Source organism: Macrobrachium nipponense, chromosome 1 (assembly GCF_015104395.2).
Source record: "Macrobrachium nipponense isolate FS-2020 chromosome 1, ASM1510439v2, whole genome shotgun sequence".
NCBI classification, from domain to species: domain Eukaryota; kingdom Metazoa; phylum Arthropoda; class Malacostraca; order Decapoda; family Palaemonidae; genus Macrobrachium; species Macrobrachium nipponense.
The window spans coordinates 140996116-141023028 of NC_087200.1; the positions used below are offsets into that span (position 1 = coordinate 140996116).

General features: G+C 43.8%; 1 protein-coding gene across 1 annotated transcript in view; it reads right to left on the reverse strand.

The window, feature by feature from the left end:
• The window catches only part of LOC135219690 (protein-L-isoaspartate O-methyltransferase domain-containing protein 1-like), a 221826-nt gene extending 200037 nt beyond the window's left edge, over positions 1 to 21789 (reverse strand). The window contains exon 1 of the mRNA XM_064256650.1: positions 21763 to 21789. Within this exon, the coding sequence (XP_064112720.1) occupies positions 21763 to 21774 (12 nt within the window). The 5' untranslated portion in view covers positions 21775 to 21789. The remainder of the gene's footprint in view (positions 1 to 21762) is intronic.
• Between the last annotated feature and the right edge of the window lie 5124 nt (positions 21790 to 26913).

Consider the following 26913-nt stretch of genomic DNA (forward strand, 5'->3'; position numbering starts at 1 on the left):
GACTAAGCTAGAAAAATCAGCTTCTGCTGAGATGGTAGCATAAGACCCATCGCTTCTTCCGTCTTATACCAAATTCCTTTCCTCCCTCCGAGTTTACAAGGAGGAGAGCAGAAAACTGTTTTCTGAGCCTCCTTCTTCACATTCAACCAGTTGTTTAAAGATTGAAGAGCTTTCTTCATTGAAATAGCTGGTTTCATTTTCAAATACGAGGACGACTTAGGAGTTTTCGTACTCGAAAACAAAGATCTCGGAGAGGGAGGAGCTGCTGGGCTTAGGGAATCTCCAAACTCTTGAAGAAGTAAAGACGCTAATACCTTGTAATTGGATACGCCCTCATTATTCGGGGTTTCTTCCTTGGACACGTCTTCCAACTCCATCATGAAGGAGAGGTGAGTTCTTATATGGGAATCTTTTTCCCTTAGGAGATATACTCCTAGAAGGAGAGAGCTAACCGATCTAGAAACTCTCTCCTTCCTATCCAATAATTTCTCTTGAGATCTTGAAGTAGATGCCTTCAATGTACAAGGTTTCTTTTTGTGGAGTTCGATCCCCTTTTTCCTGAATCGGGCTCTTTATTTGCAGGAGAATCGCTATCCGAAGATATTGCATGCCTCAATAAATATCTCCTCCTAGCAACTTCCATCTCAACTTGCATTCCCTTATCAGCTGGCGCCTCGTGCCTGGTTGTCTCCTCGCGTGCGGCTGCGCTTCACGTCTGGCTGGCGCCTCGCGCCTGCCTCGCGCCTGGCTGGCTCCTCGCGCCTGGCTGGCGCCTCGCGCTGGCTGGCGCCTCGCGCCTGGCTGGCTCCTCCGCGCCTGGCTGGCGCCTCGCGCCTGGCTGGCGCATCGCGCCTGGTTGGCGCTTCACGCTCGGTAGTTACCTCTAATACACCTTTCCTACTCCCAAAAGGTAGTTCTTTATGCATAAATCCATCTTCTTGTCCTGATGTTGGTTTGCGCTTGACCAGATCCTCACGTCTGGCTGGCGCTTCTCTCCTAGCTGACGCTTCGCGCCTGGCTGGCGCCTCGCGTCCGGCTGGCGCTTCGAGCCTGGCTGGCGCTTCCCGTTCGGCTGGCGCTTTTCGCCTGGTTGTCTCTCCACGAACTCGTAGCTTCGTGGGTCTGTGAAAGACTGACTCTTCATCCGACGAGGAAACTTCTTTCCTAGGAGGTTGATAGTAAGGTGTCCTCGATTTCTTCACCGGAAGATATTTATCCTTTCTTCTGGGAGGATCTCGGGAAAGAACCCCGACCAGGGAAGCAATGGACTCCTGCATGTCTTTCAATATCTTAGTCATTTCCTCCCTTTGATCTAAATGAGAGGATCCTTTCCTCCTCATTCTCGACGACTTAGCGGGAGAAGGCAAAACTTTTGCTCTCTTATCCTCCGTCGGGGAATCACTCCGAAAAACGTTCCGGACTAGAGTTAATCCCAGTCTCTTCCCAGATCCTCTTCAGGGGACGAGAATGATCCGCCGATCTCCATCCTCTTTTGGGTGACGAATTCTCGGATGACGAAAAAAATTCACGCAGAACGCTTTTTCTAATGCGTTCTTTGCAGTCTGGGATGTCAGAATCTGCCGAAGAGACGTCTGACTGTGGGGATTCTCCATAACCTCCGTACGGCTTTTGACATTCTCCTCTGGGCTTGGGAGCTTGAAAGAGGTCTAGGCCTGGGAGCGTTGTGAAGCCAGTCAGATGCCTCCTCCACTTCACTGGGGACATTCACCTCACTTTCCACAGCACTCAAATTTTGCTTACCTTCTATTGCAGCCATTTTACGCTCCATTTTCATAAGCGCTGCTTTAAGGCTTGCGATTTCCGAAGCAGAATCAGTAGGATCAGCATTCGGAGAAAATCCTGAAACATTAGAAGGAGCATTCATAATGTTAGAAGAGGGTACAAAATTACTCACCATTTCACTCGAAGAAAGAGAGCTAGGCTTGGTTTTGGTAAGAGGACTTCCTTAACTGGTCTTTCTCTACTTCTTCAAATATGAAGTTAAAGACTTCCACCCTTCAGCACTCAAACTCTCACATTCACGACAAGTGTTATCGATCGAGCATTCATACTTCCTACATATTCTACACACGTATGAGGATCAACTGAAGCCTTCGGCATCCTCATCTTGCACCCTGCATTCACACACATTCTTACAACACTTCCAGAATCAGACATCATGATGAAAAATCCAAGACAAAATCCAATAACAGTCCACAATAGCGTATGCCAATACAACGATCCAAATACGTCACCAAAGGTCCAAAACGAAGATCAATTGCAATCCAAAAAACTAAATCCAGCCGGAGATACCAACAACGATGTTACCAGTATGGCCGACAGAAAAAATATGATGGAAAACGGGAATGGTTCCTATTCCTGCCAACCCAGCGCAGCGCGGTTGATCACCTGACCTACCTGTACGCTGTGCGCGAAATTCGAATTCTGTCGGCGCGACAGAGTCAATAGCTAAGTATATATCTGACAGGTAAGTTGAATGTATATAAACATGTCTTAGGGGATACAGAGCCATAGAACTTTGAGGAAATCGTAAATTGCTGCTTCTGTAACATATAAACTGCTCATTTTTTCCAATTTATCAAAAGGTTCCAACCTGGTCTTGGTACCTTTGCACTCTGCAACACAACATTATTCCCCTTGTTTTTTTTCCAATCTCTGCTTCTGTAAACAGATAAGCCACTAATTTTTTTGGTATATATGTTTACTTCCTTCTGTTCTCAGATCTGTCAAAAGAAAAATTTGACAATAGGAAAGAAATCCTAAACACACAAAAGGGAGCACCAAATTTGAATCCCTAAACTGTAGGATTACCCAGTTGGATTATAAGAAAGGAAGTTTGGCAACATAGGCTAGGGTAGCCTAGCTTAATCTAAAGTTTTGTAATTTAATCAGTATAACTAGCTAGGCCTACAGTCAAACCAAAATTAAGGTTAAATGAGTCATTAGCAGCTAAGCTACAACCAAATGGTTAAGTTTATCCCTTGGTGGATGGACATGCTCACATGAGTAGCAATCAAAGGTTTTTTGTGGATGACGGATTGACTCATGGTGAGTAACAATATTATGAGCCATCGATTTGGGGGAATTGAGCTGGAAAGAAGTGCCATTATTTCTATAGCCCAAAAATTCACTAATGGCAACTTTTAGACTGGCTAAGATGAGAGACTGGGCAGCTCAGAGCTTCTGATCTTGTCTTCAAGGGAGGATGTACTGCTTCTCTGTCTCCAATATTTTTATAAATTTGCTCATAAATAGCTATACCAAGGGGTTGCTGTTGCTTTTAGTTCTTACCATTTATGATAGTATGTCAGTTATAAATGTAATTTTGCCAAGAAAAGTGCAAAGAAATATCACAAAACATATGTAGTATAGGGTAAATGACAGAGTGGTGACATAGTGGCCACCTCTCTTGAAACCCTGCCACTTCCCGAAAAGCACTTGATGCCATTATTTCGCAAGTTTAGGAGAAAAACAAAAATAATAAATTTGGTCAGAATTGTTTTTTTACTGATCTTAATTCTTATCTGTTTTGATATTGTGCGAACTGTGGGGGAAACAACCGAGTATACTAGCTGAGCCAGTCTTGCCCGCTTGTTGATCAACCCTCCGAAAACGTACTTTATCATATCCTGACACCTGAGATGGGCACCAGTCACAAGTCATTGGCGGTGGGAGCAACACCCTCGAGACCTCTACTCTACTTTCTGAGTAAGTATCTTCTCCAAAGTTAGAAATTAAGGTCTATTTTACACCAAAAAATGTAGAGGATTGCACCATCTCAATGTTTGCAGTCACTTGTGTCAACAAACTTCCCATTTCCTGTGCTAAATCCTCACCACCACTTGTACCCACAGATGCTGGGACACTTTCTTCACAGCAATCGTAAACAATGACGCCTTCTGCCCTTGAGTCCAAGGAAAACTTGCGATTTTTCGGTAGAAAGAAGCGAAGAAGTGTACGATAGATAATTAATTAAATGAATAGTTAAACATCAGTATAAAGTCATGAATTGCATAAATGTTTTACATATAACTAGATTCCTGACTCAAATATCAATCATGTTTTGCTGTGAACAGTAGCTACAATGATGTTCACGCTCTTCTATTTTTTTTATGTGCCGTCCATTGGTATGTGTTTACCCTCCAAACTGGGTATAGGACTTACACAAAACGTGGAAATGAGTGAAATTAGCCTACGTATTTGTGGTATATTTACATAAATATTAAAGCAATTTTATCATTATTGCATTACTATGACAACTAGAATTCATGGAAACAGTTTGTAGTAAATGTATCGGCGTATGTTGTGAAGCTCCACTAATTTGCAATGGTAACATTTTTGCCATTACATAGCATGCAAACATGAAAGGTTTACAATTTATTTCTGCCATACAATTATTAAAAAATAAAAAAAAAAGTCAAAATAGTAATATAGACTTGAATCGGTAATTCTAAGCCCGCATTCCGCGGTACAGTAGAAATGGCAGTTGACATTTTCCTATGTTATTTTACCTCCTGAACAGAATTTAAAGTAATATTTATCAGTCAACTGTAATTAAAATGATAGTTATAATACAATAAAGTTTTGTACATACTTACCTGGCAGATATATACTTAGCTATAGACTCCGTTGTCCCCGACAGAAATTCAAATTTCGCGCACACGCTACAGGTAGGTCAGGTGATCTACCCTCCCGCCACCCAGATTTTCTCTTCCACCTGTCTCCTGAGGGGAGGCTGGGGCGGGCCATTAATCGTATATATCTGCCAGGTAAGTATGTACAAAACTTTATTGTATCATAACAATATCATTTTTGTACATTCAACTTCCCAGGCAGATATATACTTAGCTGATTGGCACCCTTGGTGGAGGGTAAGAGACAGCTAAATTACTGAAATAAACAGGAAACACACACATGTAGTTAAAAAACCTTGGTTCTTACCTGATTTGGCAGAAGACTTCATGGATACGGTCTATGAGTCTGCTTTGCCTCAAGAGCCTCAGCGAGGTAGTGACCTATGACTCAGTGTTCTTGTGGATCTGTCAATGGGGGTTATCCCACTTTCATGACAAAGAGCCTTTGCCTCTGGCACTATCAAGGAGCACAAAACCAATCCCCGACCACCTGACCATCTAACCCGAGTTAGAACTACGATTGAAAGAAGTACCACCAAACCTTCCTTCAAACAACACACCACCTAAAATTAAAACTAAACTAAACTAGCAAGGATTATAATCAGCTCCCTGTCCCAGCACGAATGCCGCAGATACATAGGGCCCCAGAGAGAAGCACTTATCGTAAGTTACCCTTACGTCTCTCAAGTAGTGAGATGCAAACACAGAGTTGCATCTCCAGTAAGTGGCAGCCAGAATATCTTTCAGAGACATGTTCTTCTGGAAAGCCAGAGAGGTCGCAATGGCCCTTACTTCATGTGCCTTCACTCTAAGTTGCTGCAACTGATCGTCATTGCACGTCGCATGCGCCTCAGTAATGACGCTTCTCAAAAAGAACGCCAGAGCATTCTTAGAGATGAGCCTTTTAGGGTCCCTGATCGCACACCAGAGACTCTCAAGACTGCCCTTAAGTTTGTTCTTCCTTTGCAAGTAAAATTTAAGGGTCCTGACAGGGCATAGGGACCTTTCAATCTCTCTCCCCACTAAGGGTGAGAGTCCTTTGACCTCGAAACTTCTAGGCCAGGGTTTCGAGGGATTCTCATTTTTTGCTAGGAATAGAGGTTTAAAGGAACAGATAGCTGAGTCACCTTTAAACCCTACTCTAGAGTCCAGAGCTTGCAACTCGCAAGTTCTCTTCGCAGTTGCGAGAGCCATGAGAAAAATTGACTTCCTAGTCAGGTCCCTGAACAAAGCCTGATGAGGAGGTTCGAACTTGCTTGAAGTCAAGAACTTGAGAATAACATCCACGTTCCAGCTAGGAGGTTGAGAGCACTTTCTCTTAGAGGTCTCAAAGGATCTGATGAGGTCATGCAGATCTTTATCTTCCGCAATCTTCAGGTCCCTGTTTCTGAACACAGCGGAAAGCATGCTACGATAGCCCTTAATCATAGATACTGCTAGATGACATTCTTCTCTTAAGAAAGAGAAGGAAGTCAGCAATATTGGAAGAGTACAGCTTCTTCGACCTGCACCATCTCCGAAAGACTTCCCACTTCGATTGGATACACCCGCAAGGTTGAAGGACCTGTGGGCTTTGGCGATCGCGCTAGCAAACTTTTCGTGAAAAGCCTCTCGCTCTGACGAGCCTTTCGATAGTCTGAAGGCAGTCAGGCAGGGAGCGGGAGGTTTTTTGTGAAACCTCTCAAAGTGGGGCTGTCTGAGCAGATCTCTCCTGAGTGGAAGAGATCTGGGGAAGTCCACCGTCCATTCCAGTACCTCTATGAACCATTCTTGAGCGGGCCAAAAAGGAGCGATCAGGGTAAGTTTCGTTCCTGCCGAGGAAACAAACTTTTTCATTACTTCCCCCACAAGCTTGAATGGGCGAAACTTGTAACCATCTATCTGACCAGTCTAAGAGGAGAGCGTCTATTGCTATTGCTCCTCGGTCTGCTATGGAGGAGCAAAAGTTGTCCAGCCTCTTGTTTCGATATGTGGCAAACAGGTCTAGATGTGGTCTGCCCCAAAGTGTCCACAACTTCTGACAAATGTCTTGATGGAGCGTCCATTCTGTTGGAAGGACTTGGTTTCTCCTGCTCAACAGGTCCGCTCTTACATTCCTCTCTCCCTGAACGAATCTGGTTAGGAGCGTAATCTCTCTCTCCTCCGCCCATAGAAGCAGGGTTCTTGCTGTCTTGCACAGGGAGAAGGAATGTGTCCCTCCTTGTTTTCTGATGTAAGCCAGAGCCGTGGTGTTGTCCGAATTGACTTGGACCACCGTGCCTCTGACTTCTGACTCGAACCACTTTATAGCCAGAAAGATTGCATACAGCTCTTTCACGTTGATGTGCAGTTCACCTGGTCCCCCTTCCAGGTGCCTGACACTTCCTTTGCCCCTAGTGTTACTCCCACCCCGACTCTGACGCGTCTGAGAACAACACTAGGTGCGGGTTCGGCTTCAGAAGAGACAAGCCTTTGTTCAATCTGCGTGGAGTTAGCCACCAACTCAAGTTGCTCTTTTACCCCCTGGTTAATTGGGAAGGAATCCAACAAGTCTCCCGCCTTCTGATCCACATCTTCTTCAGATAAAATTGCAGGGGTCTCAAGTGAAGCATTCTAGAGAAGAACTGTTCCAGCGAGGAAGTGGTCCCCAGCAGACTCAGCCATTCCCTCGCGGAGTTTTGCTCTTTCTCTAAGAAAGCTGTCACTTTTTCCATACCCCGTTCGAGCCTTTCCGGGGATGGAAACGCACGAAAACCCCAAGAATCCATCCGAATCCCCAGATAAACAAGCTTCTGGCTGGGGACCATCTGGGACTTCTCGAGGTTTACCAGTAGTCCAAGTGACTGGGTCATCAATAAGGTCGTACGTAAGTCCTCTAGACATCGAATTTCCGACTTGGCTCGAATAAGCCAGTCGTCCAGATACAGAGATATCCTCACCCTCTTCATATGTAACTATCTGGCTAAATTTTTCATGAGCCCTGTGAATACTTGCGGGGCCGTCGATAGGCCGAAGCACAAAGCCCTGAACTGGAAGATCTTCCCTTGTACCATGAACCTCAGATACTTCCTTGAGGCAAGATGAATCGGTACGTGGAAGTACGTGTCCTGGAGGTCCAGGGAAACCATCCAATCTCCCAGACGAAGAGCAGCGAGAACCAAAGAAGTTGTCTCCATGGAGAACTCCTTTTCTCCACAAAGCGATTTCAAGGCGCTTACGTCCAGAACAGGTCTCCAACCGCCCAAGGCTTTCGGCATGAGGAACAGGCGATTGTAGAATCCTTGGGATGGGGATCCTGAACTGGTTCTATGGCCTCCTTCTCCAGCATTTGGTCCACCATAAGAAGAAGGGTTCGCCGCAGAACAGGGTCTTTGTATCTTGCTGAAAGTTCCCTTGGCGTCGAAGTCAAGGGCGGCCTTTCCTTGAAGGGGATGAGATATCCCTTTCTCAAAATAGAGAGGGACCAGTTGTCCGCTCCTCTCTGTGCCAAGGCTTCTGGGAAATTGAGAAGTCTGGCACCTACTGACGTCTGGAGGACTCGAGTCTTATTTAGCCCTCTTGAAGGGCCTGAAAGAGGACCTACCTCACTTTTTTCCTGGTCCTTTTCCTCTGAAAGAGGTTCTGAGAGAAGGGCCACCTCGAAAGGGCGCTTGAGAGAGGGACGACTCTCCTTCCTGACGGAGGAAGCAGCTGTCTCGCCTTCCTTGCAGACTGCACCAACAGATCCTGAGTCGCCTTCTCCTCAGGAAATAGAAAATATCCTTCACCAACTTGGAAGGGAACAATTGGTTGGAAAGAGGGGCGTAAAGTAAGGAAGAGCCTCTGGAGCCGGGGATACTGATTTCATTAGAAAAGAGCTAAACACCGCTCTCTTCTTAAGACTCCTGCTCCGAAGAGAGAAGCTAACTCTCCCGATCTGTCCCTGACAGCTTTATCCATGCAGGACAACCTCAGGTCCTAAAAACTCTGGATCGAGAGTTTTCTTGGCCAATGCCCCAAGGGACCAATCCAAAAGAGTCCCTTGAGGAAATGGTCCATCTCTTGTCATTCCCCATGTAGTCTTGGCCGTGGGAAGGGCATGCCTCCTTGCTCGGAATCTACGAAGGTAGAGATATCTGCCTCAGCTGAAGATGGAAGTCCCAAACCCATTGGCTCTCCAGTTTCATACCACATGCCTCTCCTTCCCGAGAGCTTGGAGGGAGGACAAGAAAAAAACTGTCTTCCCTGCCTCCTCTTTCGACTTGAACCAATCCCCTACCGATTGGAGAGCTTTCCTTATCGAATGGTCGGGCGCAACTTCAAGAAGAGGAACTCTTTGCTGTCTTCGTGCTGGAGAATAGCGACCGACCGAGAGGGAGGAGCAGCTGGGCTGAGAGAATTGCCGAATTCTTGGACCAGCAGGGCCGCCAAAGTGTTGTAGTCAGACAGAGCTGCTACTTTAGGAGCTTCCTTCCTCCGACCGAAACTTCTTCGAAGTCTTCCTCTGCAAACCTGCAAGGAGAAGTGCGGCTGAAGGAAGGAGAGCGCTTAGCAGGCGAAGAGCGCCTGACTAGCGTCGAGGGCTTGATAGGGGAGGAGCGCTTGCGAGGAGAGGCATATCTACGCGGAGAGGAGTGGCTGAATGAAGGAGAGCGCTTAGCAGGCGAAGAGCGCCTGGTAGGCGTCGTGTGTCTGTCTCTGGCTGGCGCTTCATGGCTAGGTGGCGCCGCATGCCTGGATGATACCGCGCACTTATCTGGCGCTGTGCGCCTGGTCGGCGTCGAGAGCTTGCTAGGAGAAGCGCGCCTGCGAGGGGAGCTGCTTCCCAAAGGAGCAAAGCGGCTGCGAGGAGAGGCGCATACTCATGAGAACCGTGCTTGCCAGGAAGAGCGCGCCTAACCGGGGAGAGGCGCTTGGAGCTTCTCGGAGACAAACTCCTGTCTCGAGAGGCGCTCCTCTTGTGCGGAGGGCGCTTAGACTTCTTAACCAGAAGAGATACGTCCTTCCTGCGAGGAGGATCTCTAACCAGAGCGCCCACCAAAGACGAAATCTGTTCTTGCAGATTGATCAGAATCCTCTTGGTAGAACTCTCTTGGTCCGCTTCCAAAGAAGGAGAAAGAGGTTTAGAAGCTGAAGGAGATGCTGAACTAGGAGCAGGGCTGACGGGCTCTCCTGGCTCTCTTCCTGTCCGTCGGCGACTCCTCTGGGAACCGCTCCGGGCTGGAGTCCAAGATACTGCTGGGAGCTTTCCAGGACCTCTTCAGGGGGCGCGACTCCTCAGCCGAACTCCATCCGCGTTTAGGAGAAGCCAAATCAGAGGACGAAAAGCACTGTTTAAGTAAGGATGCCTTTGACTGTGGCGATCCCTGGCAGTCTGGGTTGTAACAACAAATCCTTGCCGAAGGGACGCCTGACCGGTGGGAGGGTTCTCCACAACCTCCTTACGGTTTTTGACATTCCTCCTCCACTGGGCCTGGGAGTTTGGAAGAGGTCTAGACCTGGAGCGTTGCAGAGCCGATCAGGCACGCCCCCTCAACTGCACTGGAACACTGCACTCACTAGACACAGCACTCTTACCTTGCCAAGCAAGCATTTGAAGCTCCATCCTTCGTAAAGCAGCTTTCCTGTTAGCCATCTCCACCGACGAATCCACAGGTTCGGTGAAGGGTGAGGGAGCTGAAACCGTAGGAGAGGATGCTAGCACATTAGGTAAAGGAACTAATTTCCTCAACTGGCTCGTTAAAACGAGACCTACTAGTGCTTCTAGAAGAAGCCTTCCTAATTCTATCCTTCTCTAACTTCCTCAAGTAGGAAGACAGAGCATTCCATCCTTCCTCGTTCTGACACGCACATTCCTTACAAGGGTTAGTTAAAGAACAATCATTCTCCCGACACCTCTTGCATACAGTGTGAGGATCTACCAAACCCTTCGGTAGCCTCACCTTACATCCCTCATTCACACACACTATATACATTAGCAGAGTCTGACATCATAAGAAATACCAAATTTGTAACTAATTTTGTATTTTCATAACTAACAAACCTGAGGCCTTACATTAGGATTTACTAGCGCCAAGCTGGAAACCGGTAGAAATTAAAATTACACTTGTGAGATCCAGGGACTAATGGCATCTATACCAGGTCACGGGGCATGTATACCCAGAATGCCCACGGCTACCTGTGACCCACCCATTATATTTCTAAACCCAGTTTAGACTGCTAGAGGGGTGGTTCGAGGTGGGCCTTTAACTGTTAAGACCTCAGGTTTTTGTTAGTTATGAAAAATACAAATTAGTTACAAATTTGGTATTTGTTCATACACGAAACAAACCTTCGGTCTTAACATTAGGATAGACTTACTATTGGAGGGAGGTAAGTCTCTACAACTGACTGGGAGTTTGCCACCTTATCCATTTCCGAATATATAGGGAAATTCTAAGAGAATGGACAATGACCTAGGACCAAAGATATAAGCGGATCTATTGGTTTTCTCCACTGGGTGTAGATACCATTCTACTGTTTACTCTTGTCCCCTTGCAACTGGATCCACCTTCACCCCTCTTTCCCTATTATCCAGGGGTGGGGGTGTTGCTACTGAAAAGTATATCATCACCTAAGATAGCTTCACAGTATGGCTGGACCACCTCACCTGCATCTAGTCGGTTCCAGCACATGACGGTACTCTCCCTTCAATATTGCCCGTAGTTAAGGAGTAGGAAGAAAGTAGTAAAGAAAAAAGACCAGTCCATGCCCATTCATTCTACTTTCATAACCTTCATCTTAGACTAGATGCAAACTGACCCCACCCACCGGGCACTGGATGAACTATATCACTTGTTGGGCCGCCACCACTGGACCCAAGGAAAAGGTGTCCAAGGATCTATGGGCAACATCTTTCAAATAAAATGAGGTGAAAGTTGTTTGGCGTTTCCACACACCAGCTTTCAGAATTTTAATCACAGACATGTTCTTCTTAAATGCCAGGGAAGCACTCACGCCCCTGATGTCATGAGCTCTAGCTCCCACCTGGCTATCTGACCCTCTGTCTTCTGCCGTATAAGCATCTCTGATCGTCTCCCTTAGCCAAAACGATATTGTATTCCTGGACACTTCCTTCTTGTTCCGTCCTGTACTTACGAACAACCTCCGGCACCCCCGGCCTGAGGTCCTTGTTTTCTTTAAGTACTCCCTTAGTGCCCTGACGGGGCACAGGAGCATCTCAGCTTTGTCGTTGTCTACAAAGTCTGCCAAGGAAGGTATGGTAAAGGAGTCGAATCTGCCGTCTACTATTGTTGGATTTTGGGTCTTGGCCACGAATTCTGGGACAAACTCAAATACCATTGATCTCCAATCTCGAGTGCTTTATGAAGATAGAGCAGGCCATGTAGCTCCCCCACCCTTTTGGTTGAAGCCAGGGCCAATAAGAAGACTGTCTTCAGGGTCAGGCTCCTATCCGTGGACTGCCTTAGTGGTTCGTAGGGGGGTTTTGTCAGACTACTCAGTACCTTGGTCAGATCCCAATCTGGGGCTTTTAGCTCCTTTGGTGGGCATGACTGTTCAAAGCTCCTCATCAGCATGGCCAACTCCCATGAAGAAGATATGTCCACTCCTTTCATTCGTAAGACTGAGGCTAGAGCGCCCTGTACCCCTTCACTGCAGATACAGACATATGTTTTTTCTGTTCTGAGATATATCAGAAAGTCTGCTAACTGCTGAATAGTGGTACCGAGTGGAGACAAGTTCCCTCTACGACACCAATCACAGTATGCTGACCACTTTCCTTGGTATACTGTCGCAGATGATTTTCTGATATTACCTGCCATCTGAGTTGCTGCTTTCTGCGAAAACCCTCGCGCTCGGAGGAGATACTTGACAGTCTCCACCCGTGAAGCGATAGGGACTTCACCGACTGGTGGTACCTCTCCACGTGCGGCTGACACAGAAGGTTGCTCCATGGAGGTAACCTCTCTTGGCACATCTACTAGGAGTTCCAGTAGGTCTGGAAACCACTCTGCTTTCGGCCATAACGGGGCTACCAGGGTCATCTTGAGGTTCTGAGACTGCATTACCCTGTTCAGAACCTGACGGATTAGACAAAATGGAGGAAATGCTTACACGTCCAGATTGTCCCAGGGGTGTTGTAGCGCATCTTCTGCTACTGCCTCTGCGTCTGGGACTACTGAACAATACACTTCCAACTTTTTGTTGTACCTGGTTGCGAATAGGTCTATGATCGGTCCTTCCTTACAACATGAGCATCCTGTCCACTACCTGTTGGTGCAGGGACCACTCCGTTCCCAGAATCTGATCCTGCGGCTCAACTTGTCGGCCACTATGTTTTCTTTTTCCCAGGAATATACCTGCCTTGATGTCTACCAGGTTCTCTATAGCCCACTGGTGAAGTTGAAACTGTCATCACATGTAACTGCCACCGAAAACTAGGCCTCCTTGCTTGTTTATATAAGCTACTACTGTGGTGTTGTCTGACATCATACCACTGAGTGTCCTTTACTCTCTCCCTGAATTCCTGTAGAGCCAGAAAGCTGCTTTCAACTCCAGCACGTTTATATGGAGTTCTCTGTCCTTGCAACTCCATTTTGCTGACACCATCAACTCCTCCATATGGGCTCCCCAGCCTTCTAGTGACGCATCCGAGAACAGCAAGAGGTCTGGGGAGGATTGTTGAAGGGGGACACCCACTGTCAGATTGTCGTCGTTCACCCACCACAGCAAGTCTTTCCTCACTTCTGGCGACAAGGGAATTTGCTCGTACGGGTGATCTACTGTTGGTGACCAAAACTCCTTCATCCTCCATTGTAGGGACCGAAGGTGTAGCCTTCCTTGTGTACTAGCTTCTCCAGGGAGGTTAGGATTCCCAGCACCACCTGCCACTGTCTTGCTGGCTGTGTCTGTTTTCCCAGAAAGGCATTCACCACTTGTTTGCATTTCTCTACTCTTTTGGTCTGTCGGAATACTTTGGCTTGTGTTGCGTCTATCACCATTCCCAGATATTCCAAACGTTGACTTGGATCAACTGCGACTTCTCCTGATTCACCACAATACCTAGGCTGTGACAAAGCTGCAGGAGGGCGGCCCTGTCACTGAGTAATTTCTCCCTGGACTTTGCTATCACCAGCCAATCGTCCAGATATCTTATTAGCCTGATCCCCTGAGCATGCGCCCACGCCGACACGAGGGTGAACACTCTTGTAAAAACCTGAGGAGACGTTGTCAATCCGAAGCACAGGTCCTTGAATTCGAAAGCTTTCCCTGCAAGACTGAAGCGGAGAAATTCCCTGTAAGACTGATGGACTGGTATCTGAAAGTATGCGTCCTTTAGATCGACTGTCAGCATAAAGTCTCCGATTCTGACTGCTTGTAGAACCGTTTTCGGAGTTTCCATCTTGAAACTGGTTTTCCTTATAAACAGATTCAGCGTCGACAGGTCTATTACTGTCCTCCACTCCCCGTTGGCTTTGGTACCAGGAAAATCCTGCTGTAGAAGCCTTTTGCCGGACTGCATACTTGTTGCACAGCTGCTTTTTTTCCCATCATCTTCTTCACTTCGACTTGCAGAATAGTGGCCTTCTGAGATTTGTGGGCATAAGAGACGTGGGGTAATGGTTGATCTGTCAGGGGCGGGTTACCTCGAACGGGATCAATACCCGATCCTGAGAACATCCACCACCACTGCTCTGCTAGTTCCTGCCACACTTCCAGTGATTTGCCAGGCAACCCCCCACTGGTGTGGCCGAGTGATGGGAGGCGCCCATCCATCTTCTTGAGCCTCTCCCTCTTCCCCTATTGCCCCTTCCTCTGTTGTTTCTATTGTGAAAGGGCCGATGAGTTATCCTCTTTGGGGAAGAGGGTCTTGTGACTCTATTAGGGATGCTAGTGTCTCACTGTCTTCTTTCGAGACATCTGCTGTTGTCTTCCTCCAAAGGAGTAGTAGTTTGACTGTTAGACGTTTTCCTACTGCCTGTTGCACCAACCTATCGTTAGTGTCCGTCCTTCTTCTATCTATCGCCTCTTCCAGTATGACCTCTGGCAACAGCAGTTGCGATTCCAAGATATCCCCATTCCTCATTGCTAACAGGGATCCAAATCCACATTGCGGCTTAGTCTAGCCAACGCTGCACTCTCCTCATTAGCAGGATATTTGCCCAACATTGGCACTTACGTTTGTCAGGTATGCAATCGCCTTGGAACCTGACTGTAGTAATCTAATGAACAATGGTTCATCCACTACTTTCCTTGTTGCTTCCGAGGATGCAATCTTCGCCACTGCTGTTGACCAAAGGTCTAACCAAGAAGCAGCCTGAAAGACAGAAGAAGCTGTTGCTTCTAACGTAGCAGCCTCTGGTACGTCACCGAAGGGCACTCCATTTTAACCTGATCCAAGGTTAATCCAGGCCTTAACCTTACAACATTAGGGTTCATTGTCTAGACAGCAAAGGGACCTTCGGGTGTCCGTATAATATTTCCTTTGCTTTATCATTGGAGGGGGAAATAAATTTAAATGATCTATTAGATCTTAAGGAATTATCCCTCCCTGCAATCTTGCGTTTACGTGTTGCAAGACCGATTCCGCATGACTCGAACAAGGCAATTCATACGACACCTTGGTATCCCTCTTTAGTCCCAAATGCCATGTCAATTCCAGGAGGAAGCATACTGGCCGGTGTTTTCTGTCTTCTCCGAAAGTTATTGGAATTGACGAATCAAATCAATCATCTCTGCATACGAGGCCAGAAACTCTTGGTTTTCCTCCTTCCTCCGCTCCGCTCAGTGTACCATTCTCCGTCACAAGGGATGTTGTCTCGCCTCTATCTTCTGACAGACGGCCCGGAATTCCACGGCCGCCTGCCCCTACGGCCGCGGTCTCTTTGATCTTTGCTGCCGCTGTTGGCTCGATCCCAGGATAGTCAGCAGGGGAACGAGAACGTCTCACTCTTTCTCTGCTCACGGATCTAGAGCGAGAATCTCATCTAGATCTCCAAGATGAAGGCTCCCTTAAGACAGAGATAAGTTCGTCTCTATTAGTATTGGCATCGTTTTTCGAGCGTCGGCGAGCCGGCCTCGACCTTCTATCCAGACGGACACTGCCTTCCACGAACGTATCCGCCGAGGTTGCCAACTCTCTATTTTTCGTACTTTTAATAGGAGCCTTATCGTCCTTCGTACATATTTTGAACGGCCTTACGGGCGAAAACTGGGACCTGCATTCCATCCTCTGCTGCACCTTTCGCCGCCAACGTCGATTTTACCAGAGGTATCGCAGTTTTTTGCGATCCGAACTGGCAACTCCGCCTCGCCGCTAGCCCGCCGGCCGTCACCTCTCTCGCTTGTTCGGATTCTTGCGAACGGCTTCGTCTGCCAACCTTGTGCTTAATACCACTGACTTCCCGACCTTCCTGCTGACTTGGAAATGACAGTCTTGGTCCGAAGATGAGGAAGATTTGATTCTTCTCCTCTTAGCCCGAGGATCCGCCAGGAACTCCCGAATCCTCCTCCAACGCTTGACTGGCGCTCGCCGTGACGTTATCGGACTTAGCGATGACGCCGAACTAGAGGAAGAAGACGAAGAAGGCGAATCGCACTTTTCTTTTTGTCTCTCTTATTCATTTTCTTTTCTATATCCTGTAATTTCTGCATTACAGTTTGCATTGACGGGTCAGAAGGCGTATTAGCGTCTGGGTGCAGCGAAAAAGGCCGAGAATCGGTCTGTGACGTCATCACGCCTGCCATATCGGAGTGTGACGTATGTTGTGACGTCATCCCTCTCGTAGGGTAGAGACGGAGAGGTTTTTCTGCTGGCAACCACACGTTTGCTGGCCAACTACCTCCCACTTCTGCATCGCTGTAAACACTGAGTGGGATGGTGAAGCAGCGGCATTAATTCCCATAAATTCAAGCTAGCCCGGGGGATGAGAACATTCAGCGCTGCCGGACCCTGCTGGAACCGTGACGTCATATAATGCGCAAGCAGACCATCCAAGGTTGGTACGCCTGGTAGGCCTAGCGCTGACCACGTACCATCTAACCTATGCGCTTGAGTAGCAGGAGCCTGGAACAAAGATGGCGGATCTCCCCTCTACTTGCTGGGAACAAAGAGAGTGCATATTATTCATAAGATTACCCAAGGCCCCTCCTGACGTTTCGATACAGAACCGCTAGGAGAAACGAAAGGAAGGGGGTATGAGACAAATCAAAGCAGGTGGAGAAACATATGGAGCAGCCTGGTTTATTGCCGATACCAAAAAGAAGCCGGTAAGGTTTGGTCATCCAAAGATGGCGTCACCCCCTTCCTTTTGTATTGGCTTTTCCCCACTAGAACTTCTTCCACTGTTACCACCGACCACCGCGACAAACAGAACAACGGATTAGTAACCGTACATACGTTTTCCCTGCACCTACTACACGTTGGATGAGGATCCGTCGACACCAAAGTTAGGAACCTAGAACATGGAAAGCCACTGACTCCTGGGCATTTCCTTTGTCTCCTCTTCGAAACGGTAGACGATCCCGATGTTGAGGCAAAATTCTCCATCATACCACGTATACAACTCTTACCACACACTGATCACACTTAGAGAAAAGAAAAGGAATGAAAAATAAAAAATGAATGGATAAAGAACGGGCAAACTGAAAAACCGGCTTTAAAATCAGATAGACAGTAACACGTCTTATCTTAAAGGCGGTAGGAAAATAACTGGTGGGTCACAGGTAGCCGTGGGCATTCTGGGTATACATGCCCCGTGACCTGGTATAGATGCCATTAGTCCCTGGATCTCACAAGTGAATAATTTTAATTCTAACCGGTTTCCAGCTTGGCGCTAGTAAATCCTAATGTTAAGACCGAAGGTTTGTTTCGTGTATGAACAAAAATCCAAAAGCGTAATCCAAAAACAATCCACAATAGTGTATGTCAAGCCAACGATCCAATACTTCACCAAAAGACAGTCCAGAAGATCAAAGGCAAACGAAAAACGAAAATCAGGTCAGGAGGAACCAACAATGGTGTTGTTGGAAACGGCGACAGAGAAAATCTGATTAGAAAACGGGAATGGTTCCTAGTCCCACCACCCAGCGGCGGGAGGATAGATCACCTGACCTACCTGTAGCGTGTGCTGCGAAATTTGAATTTCTGTCGGGGACGAGGGAGTCTATAGCTAAGTATATATCTGCCGGGGAAGTTGAATGTACAAAACCGTAATTTACCTTTGAAGACTACATGACGGTACAAGGGGTGCAATGTACCGATGTATAGAATTCAAAGGTAAATAACAGATTAGTTACAGTCGACCGGCAAAATATTACCTTAAACTCTTGCAAAGTAAGTAAAATAACATGGGAAAACGTCAACCATAGTCTATTTCGACTGAACAATCTTCGAAGGTTTGGTTCGGAGCCAAGAAACGTAAACAAACGGACATACTTGAATTCTGGTGGGGGGTGTGGGATACGTAACCAACAGGGAGCATTATGTCCAGTAAGGGGGGACAGGGTGGGGTACTGGGAGAGGAAGGCACAGGTATGAGTTGGTAAAGCCACTCTGGGATATGATGGGAAATAACAATTCCCAATAAATATCACAGGCATCAAAAGCACTAAACCTTAGGAACACCAAAACCCAATTGATATAACTAAATAAAGTACATAAAGATTAGGAACCTTACCTTAAATGTTACCTAAACACCTTCCTCTGTAGGTCAAGCCTACACTTGTTGACACAATGGGGGCAAAAGGCCTGTATTCTCAAAAGGCTGTGATCTTGACAGTACATTACCAACCTTTCATACTGCCCCAAGTAATGAACTGAAAAGTCCTTATAACTAAGAAAACAGTTAACACAAGTACGGGGTAGAGTCGAGTTAGTAATGGGCCCGGAGGAGCAGGAGGTGCCAGGGAATGCTTCTGCCATTGTGCTCGGTTGATGAGTGAAGTGAAATACACTGGGTCAGCAAGTATTGTCAGGAGGAAGTTGCGGGGGGGGGGGGGTGGGGGGGGGGGGGGGGGGGGGGGGGGGGGGGGGGGGGGGGGGGGGGGGGGGGGGGGGGTGGAGAGCAAGAAACAGGGTAGGGAGGATGGGGTGGGGGTAAATGTTTATGTTTGTGGAAAAAAAAAACACACGAACATGTGTATATTATATATATAACACGGTTTACACATCTGGTACTTAAGTATACGTAAATTATCAAGTACAAGTCGGAGGCCATTTTAGTGAATAATGAATGGAATATTATCACGTTTCAAGGATCAGAGTGGCCAGTTTGGGGGGTAATTAAACTTAACAAGAAATGTTGAGCACAATTGTATAAATTGTGTAACATGACTGGTGGTGCTCCACCAACCACCCCCTTAAACCCCCGAAAAGAAAGAAAGTTAAAACAAGAATAACATATAGGTTAGGATACTTACCTAACCTAACCTAGTAGAACGTGTTACCTGACCAGGGGGATCTGGCCCCCCATAACCCTCCCCCTTTAGGAAGGCAATCTTAGAAGTGTAACATATAGGTTAGGATTCTTACCTAACCTAGTGAAATGTGTTACAAGACCGGGGGTGGGGGGTCATCCCGTAACCACCCTTCAGAAAGATAATATAATATAAAAGCAAATATAATAATAAGTACAATTTTATCCAAGAGATTTGTTTATGTCAGAAAAGGCATGTAAAGGTGAATATAGAAAAAAGAAGGGAGAAAAAATGCATTTGTAATTTGGAATGTCTGTAAAATGTAAAAATGTAATACCATCACGTTTCACGTCATTGACAGAAAGGTCTCGAAACGTCCTAAAACCTCCTTCTAGTCCCACCCCTCAGGAGACTTTCAGGGGCCTGCCCTCAATTGTAACGTAATATATTAAGATATATAGGGCAACATTATGCAGTGCGAACAAGTCAGTGCACATATTAAACAATACTGTGATAAATGGAACAGAAACAAAAGCTTGAAATTACATTACACATTTATGAAAAAAATGAGGAAAACGAATATATGAAACTTAATGCATGAATCCCCCAAAACCTCCACTCAGTCCTATCACAATGTACGTAGGGTTAATAATCCAACATGATTGGTTGAATACATGTACCCCGCCAAAAACCCCCATCATTTATCTCACTTTGGAAGTCTGTGTCTGAAACAAAAACTCCCTTATAACATGGCGCAAGCGCAGTAGGATTAGCGCATGCGTAGTAGGATTCGGCGTCGTAATAACTGTAGTAATAAGTGGATTTTAGCTTTGTAAAGGCTCCATTATTGGTTTATTATCGCTTTTTTTCAGCTTGTATTTCCTGTTTCAAATGGCATAAATAAAAGGAAAAAATACAACAACACGGCAAAACCTTCCCCAAGTATTTTACCCCACCCAAAACCCCGCATTCCCATCAGACCCCCTTACCGTAGGATTGAGTTGTAGTTCAATGGTAAATTACATGTTAATTACAGCCGGCCAAAAAATTATTACTTTAAATTCTTGTTTGAGGAGGTAAACCTGATAGAAAAACGTCAATTGGCATAGTCTAGTTCGCAGCGGTATACAGGCTTAGATCTACCCTTAAATCAATGAAAGTGCTTGCAATAATGAATGCACAAAAAAAAAAAAAAAATTTGTTGACAAAAACAATTCACTAATCTGTTGCCAGTTTGGTGATGGTTTTCAGCAGCCAGATGTACGACAAGGCTCAAAATTTTTCCAACCATGACTTTGCTGTCAACAAGCCCTCAACGTAGTTCAAGTGCAATTTGGAGTGAATTAAGACCAAAATGTGTATAATCACAATCAAATACGCACTGCAGAGTTTCAGTTGTGATGGCAGTAAAGATAAAACCACCAATGACAAGGTAAAAATGAATTACAGTTCAAACCATGACCCCGGGAATAAGAAGTTTCATACTTTCACTAATAGGGTAAAAAACCGCATGGTACAGGGGTGGACCATGTACGATCAATGTGTACAACCCCCAAAAAAAGTACATTATAACGCATCCTGACATCGGAGAAACGGAGCTAAAGACCTCTACTCCGGTGTCAGGACACGTTATAATGTACTTTTCTTGGGGTAGTACACATTGATTGTACATGGTCCACCCCTGTACCATGCGGTTTTTTTACCCTATAGGCAAACAAAATGTTGTTTATTGTGCTGATTACAAATTTAACCTGAGTAAGATCAATAAACGTTACATTAGTATATATGGTAATGTTGTTTAAATGAGCAATGGGAAGGCTGGGAAGGAAGTGGTATTGATGCCGGTTACTAAAGGGACCCGATGCAAAAGACGCCATATTGGAGTTGAAAACTGCCTTGAAAACATTATTTTACGAAGACCTCACATGCTTATTTTAGTTCGTATGGCGCTTTCATATATCACTTTATGTTAACAAAACTTCAATCTTTCGAATGGTATGCTTCAAGATGTAATCGTATTCTTGTTAAACCTATTAAATATTGAGTGAAATAGGGTGATCTGCCTGAGTACAATGGATTCAAGGTGTTGTCTCCCTAATTATTAATTTAACAATCAAATAAAATTATTAGAAAAAATATGTAGGTACCTATAACTTGGTCAATTTATGATTGCATTGTAAAAGATTCCCATCAAGGAGTTGTAATACTAGAATATCTATATATATATATCTATATATATATATATATATATATATTGAAATACAGAAGAATAACCCTGCTGCAGGTTTGTTCGTAGATTCAAGGTTTAAGCCAAACGAGGCTAGACAAGCACGCAGCGAACACAGGACACGGAGCCCAGCTGATTGTCAGGGTACACTAAACGAAGGACTCGTCTCTGCCTGGCAACAACGAGAAATACCGAGATACCAATCACTATAAGTAATAAAACAATCGATTTACCCATTCCCAACCGTGAGTGCACAACAGCGTTATGAGTGTGGCGCAGACCATTTGCAGCATCACAACAACCAGTTCGATTCGTAGTAGTATACCTAGCCCTAGTACTACCTCGGAAAATTTGTGTGCGAGAGCGAGCGATCTTCAAACTCCTTTGTCTCCATAAAATGTCATTGTGTTGTCGTTCCTATTTTTAACAAAAACAACTTGCAGGCAATTGCTGATAACTGTAAAAATAATCACTTCAATAACAAAGTTCGCGGAGAAAACATACCTCCACCGACATCCATGATCCAGATGTGGATTAAATCGCTCAAATACCTAACTGCGACCTAAAGATCCTCTCTGTTTTTCTTCCGTCAGCTGCTCTATGACGTCACAGAAAGGGAGCGTTTCAGTCACACCAAAAACTTCCATTGACCAATCAGGACACAAGCAAGGCTGGATATTTTCCATAACAAATGCGTTGATTGCGTCAAGTTGTTCCCATGTACGAAAACGACATTTGTATCATAACACTCTTTTCCAACGCTTGTACTTTTGGCATTATTCATAAATAATTCAAGAAAATTTGCCTGAAAATTACAAAACCTCTGCATATAATTTACCAATAAATTCTATGGAAGATAAAAGAGTAAGGATATTGGCAAGTGAAACCGAACCATAAAAATCATGGAGATCATTGGGATAAAGAAAACCAAAGCCAGGATAAAGTAATAGCGATGGGAAAAATAATTAAATGTTTGAGCGTTATAATATCGTTATTAAAAAGATTTCTGTGAGAAGTTAAGAAATACAGACACAAAATGGGTAAATTTAAACGAACGTTCCCCCTGCTTTATGAACACGAACGATGTAAACAAAACGATTGCGCTATCCCGGATGGAGCAAATTTGGGCAACAATATTCTAAACCTACGCATACCAGGTTTGTCATGAGTCCGGTATGACTATCAGTAATAGTTAGAATCTTATTTATTAAAATGAATACCATTAAATTTCATCTCGCTTGCTGTTTTAACTCAAAATATTACGAAGCAACAGTTGCGACAGGTTTGCGAAGAAAACGCTAGCACACAAGCCCATGAGTTAGCGGATGAGAGCCCTGGCCTCTATCAGCGACAGTTGTCATTGAGGGCAAACAGACGAAACCGTCCCTTCCTTGAGGATGTTTGTTATAAAATTAACCTGATACTAATGCATCCATAATGACGCCGTGGGGCTTATGGGCTGCTTCATAGCAAAGAATATATCATATAGATCTTGTTTCATGTCGCCGGCCACAAATCCAAAGCTTTGCGGTAAATTTATAGCACTGCCGTTCAAAACTGATGTGCGGGCTGCCGAGAGACGACTGTAGGCTACATTGTTTGTAGCTTTTAGTAAACTTGAAAAAAACGTCCACGCAGGAAATGTAATTCAATTATTTGCGGTAGTGTATAATCTTTTATTTAAAAAGCAATGAAATATAAATTGATTCTCACTCCATTCCGTAATGTTGATCAAAAAAAAAAAAAAAAAAAAAAAAGATGGCCTTACTCTTGTACTGATTCCTTCTCTCGTTATAAGGGCCAATATAGATTGCCTGCAAGAAGGAACTACTCATTTCAAAGCAGTGAAAGTATTCAGTGATAAGCTATCACGAAGAACTTCCTCATGTGGAGGAACAATATAAATATTTCCTGGGAGTTGCAAGTAAGCCAATGGGATGAATACTTGATTGTTTAAATTCTGCATCACGAAACTGCGATAACAAAAATAATCAAACCTAATCGAAAGCGGGTACGGTAAATGTAACCTGGGGTCACCAGTGCCAAACTTGCGTGTATTTGTGCAACCCGAGGAGGAAGCCAAGTAAAGTGATGAACCGGTTATCGTTGAAATACGCTGCATTTTCCATAGATGTCAGTTGAATTTATTCTGGGATTAGCTACCGTATCTGATGCCATTAAGACCCAAAGGGAACATTTAACAATTGTGCTCATTTTTTTTTTTTTTTTTTTTTTTTTTTTTTTTTTTTTTTTTTTTTTTTTTGTTTTTTTTTTTTTTTTTTTTTTTTTTTTTTTTTTTTTTTTAACATTTAGCACAAGCACTTACTGTTACTGAAATATACTATAGTTACGATATGGCAAAAAAAAAAAAATAAATAAATAAATAAATAAAAGAAAAAAAAAATTGATGCAATTCAACTAAGAGAGCAGGGAATTCTTTTCTAATAATAGTTCTAGTGTAATTTGCGAGAGAATACAAAGATAGAAAACATTTTATAATGTTCCCCACCACTCGCTTCCGATGGAAAACCCGACAGTGACTAAAATTTATGTGTGCTTCAGTTTGCAAAATGAAAACAAGACAAAACTATTAATTAAAGATTTGTCTAATGGAGTAAAATTATCGTTAAGTTTATTTCATTAAAGCAATGGACTACCTGTCCTTTTGTTATAGAAAGTAATGCGCAATTAATGCGGATACGTATGCATCTCTCTCTCTCTCTCTCTCTCTCTCTCTCTCTCTCTCTCTCTCTCTCTCTCTCTCGTACAGTATTTTTATTGAAATTTATTTGGCGCAGTGCAGCGTTGTGTGTTAATAAACTAATATAGTGTACAAGTATAATTCGCTTTAAGTAAACTACGCTCTTCCGTACTCCAAATTTCCGTATGAAGCACAGAGAGAGAGAGAGGAGAGAGAGAGAGAGAGAGAGGCATAGTAAGTGCGTCATTGTACACAATTTTCTCTTGCGCCTGTCATCTATGTGTTGTGCGAGTTTGTATGGATTTGAGGAGTTATATGAAATCAAGATGAGTTTGGTTTAAGATGTTGGAATTATTTGATGATAAAACGGTTTGAAATGATGTATTGTTTATGATAATTATGACGACTTTCCAGGAAATCCATACATGCATCACGTAACTAGGAACTTTGATCGCAATGTACCAAGTGTGAGGAATTTTACTCTAATAGTGATAGCAATGGTAATAACGATGAGGCTATTTGAGTAAATAACTGTAATATTACAGCATTCTGGACTTTGCCAAGTTGTAAGTACTGAAAGTCTATGATGTCTGTGTATAGCTACATTAGCCTTAGAAATAGCTACATCTTTCGCATATAAGACCTATGTTATATATTTTGAACAATTATTTTAAGGAAGAAGGGGTCTTGCATGCCATCAATCACAGTATATAAAACATAAATCAGTTAACGTATCCATCAATTACAGTATATAAAGCATAAATCAGTTAACGCATAGTTGTCGGGACGGAATATAAAAATTCCGAGATTAAAAGTAGGTTGCGTTAATAATGACCGATAAGCCATGAAGAGGAATAATGATTAAAAAAGGACTAAATTTGGTCATGAGGTCTTTACCGTGTCAATGACCAAGCAAACACCCCGAGTGGCAGCCAAATGTAACGTTTTAACTCTTTTTTGTAGCTAATTCGTGTACTCGTCATTGACAAAGTCGACAATATTCTACTGCTCAGCACCAGGGTTCTTTTAAATTTGTTTAGTGTGAGGAATGGCGGACTTTCCCAGCGGTTGTTGATGCTCTTTATGTTTTATGGGGTATTTAGTGATTTATTAGAATATATTTTCCTGTTGTACGTTTGTATATTTTTCAGATTGTTATATGAATGGATTATGAATATCAATGATTTTACAGTACAAATTATTGATGGTCAAATGTACTTCATCAAAGTAATTTCATAGACATCTTGAAATATATATGTGATTGACCTAAGCTTTGCGACGCCCGAGGTCTCATACGTTGACCGTACAATATGAAAAATAAGAGCCCACCAAAAATAATAAGGCAGAGCACTTAATGTTCATTCAAATATGACTCCTCAAGGTTCATTAATCAGTAGAATGGCTTTACCACAGATACAGAGAGTTGCCAATCCCCAGGCCCATCCTTTCTAAATTTTCATAGAAATCAGTCATAATTTTTTCGCCCTTCCCATTACTTTTTAGCAAGAAAAAAACAACCAAACAAGCAACATAACCTCTAGCTAACAGGGGGATAATAAATGTATCTTTATCTTGTTATCACTTAAATTTAACAAGCGCACCCGGACACGATATGTGCTTCACACAGATAGTAGATATGTTTTATCTCTCCGTATTCCCCCCTCCCCCCCCTCTCTCTCTCTCTCTCTGTTTGTGGATGCAAGAGATATAGTGCGTCCTGTATACGTGAATACAGTACACGAGAGCAAACATTTCCGATCTTATGACTGATATTACCGTTGTTGTTGGGTCGGTTGTCATTGCTGTAAAATTTCCATAATATTCACGAACGTTGCTATATCTATGTCTTGAAAAGTTATTTCGTTTTCCTTTGTAGTTTAGCTATATATTGATAAAGAAAACCTATATGAAAATTGTTTCAAAATATGTCTTACGGCACAGGGAAGGCAAGACAAGTCCTGGAACTGGGACAGCGGAAGCCCAAGAATAGAAGACACTGGGGGGAGGAAACTGACGTAAAAAACGTTGGTGGGGACTACGATTGAAGATGGTAAGCAGTGCGTGATGGAAATACTCGAAGTTAAGAAAAGAAAGCCACAGACAAATAACCGCAGGGGAAAGATTAAAGAGTAATAGCTTTTTATCTTTTACAGCCCGAGCCTTACTTTTGCGGCCCTGGACAAATCTACCCAAGAAGAGTTTTTTTTTTTTTTTTTTTACAAAATATTTAAAAACGGAAAAGGAATAGGTGACCTCTATCAGGAGATTACAAGTATAGAAAGAAAATTATATTAAGCACATTAATATAATTTTCTTTCTATACTTAATTGTGGCTACATGCGGAAATGTTAAATTACATACATACATACATACATACATACATACATACATACATACATACATACATACATACATACACACACACACACACACACATATATATATATATATATATATATATATATATATATATATATATATATAAGGCAAGATTTTCTCGAAAGTAGTAGTAGAGATCACGTGAAGACATCATATTCTAAAAATAAAAAATCTGATAAATAGCAGGCTAGGGTTAGCTGTTACCAAAATAGCATATATAAGAAAATTTAAGCAGCGGCCCCCCGGAAAAGTTACAGCACCGCCCTTGGTTTTATCCAAAGCAAAAGACTGGTCAGATGGAAATGATATTACATGATCTGATCAATGGTTATCGATTCTTCCAGGTGTAGCTATAGAATTTAAAATAGGAAAGTCTTGGAGAAGTATCAATAGTAAAGATGTAAGGTGAGAATCACTCGTTATTCGCTCTCTGCATAAAACAAACATGCACACACACATATATATACATAAATATATATATATATATATATATATATATATATATATATATATATATATATACACCACACACATATATATATGTGTGTGTGTGTGTGTGTGTGTGTAGCCTATGT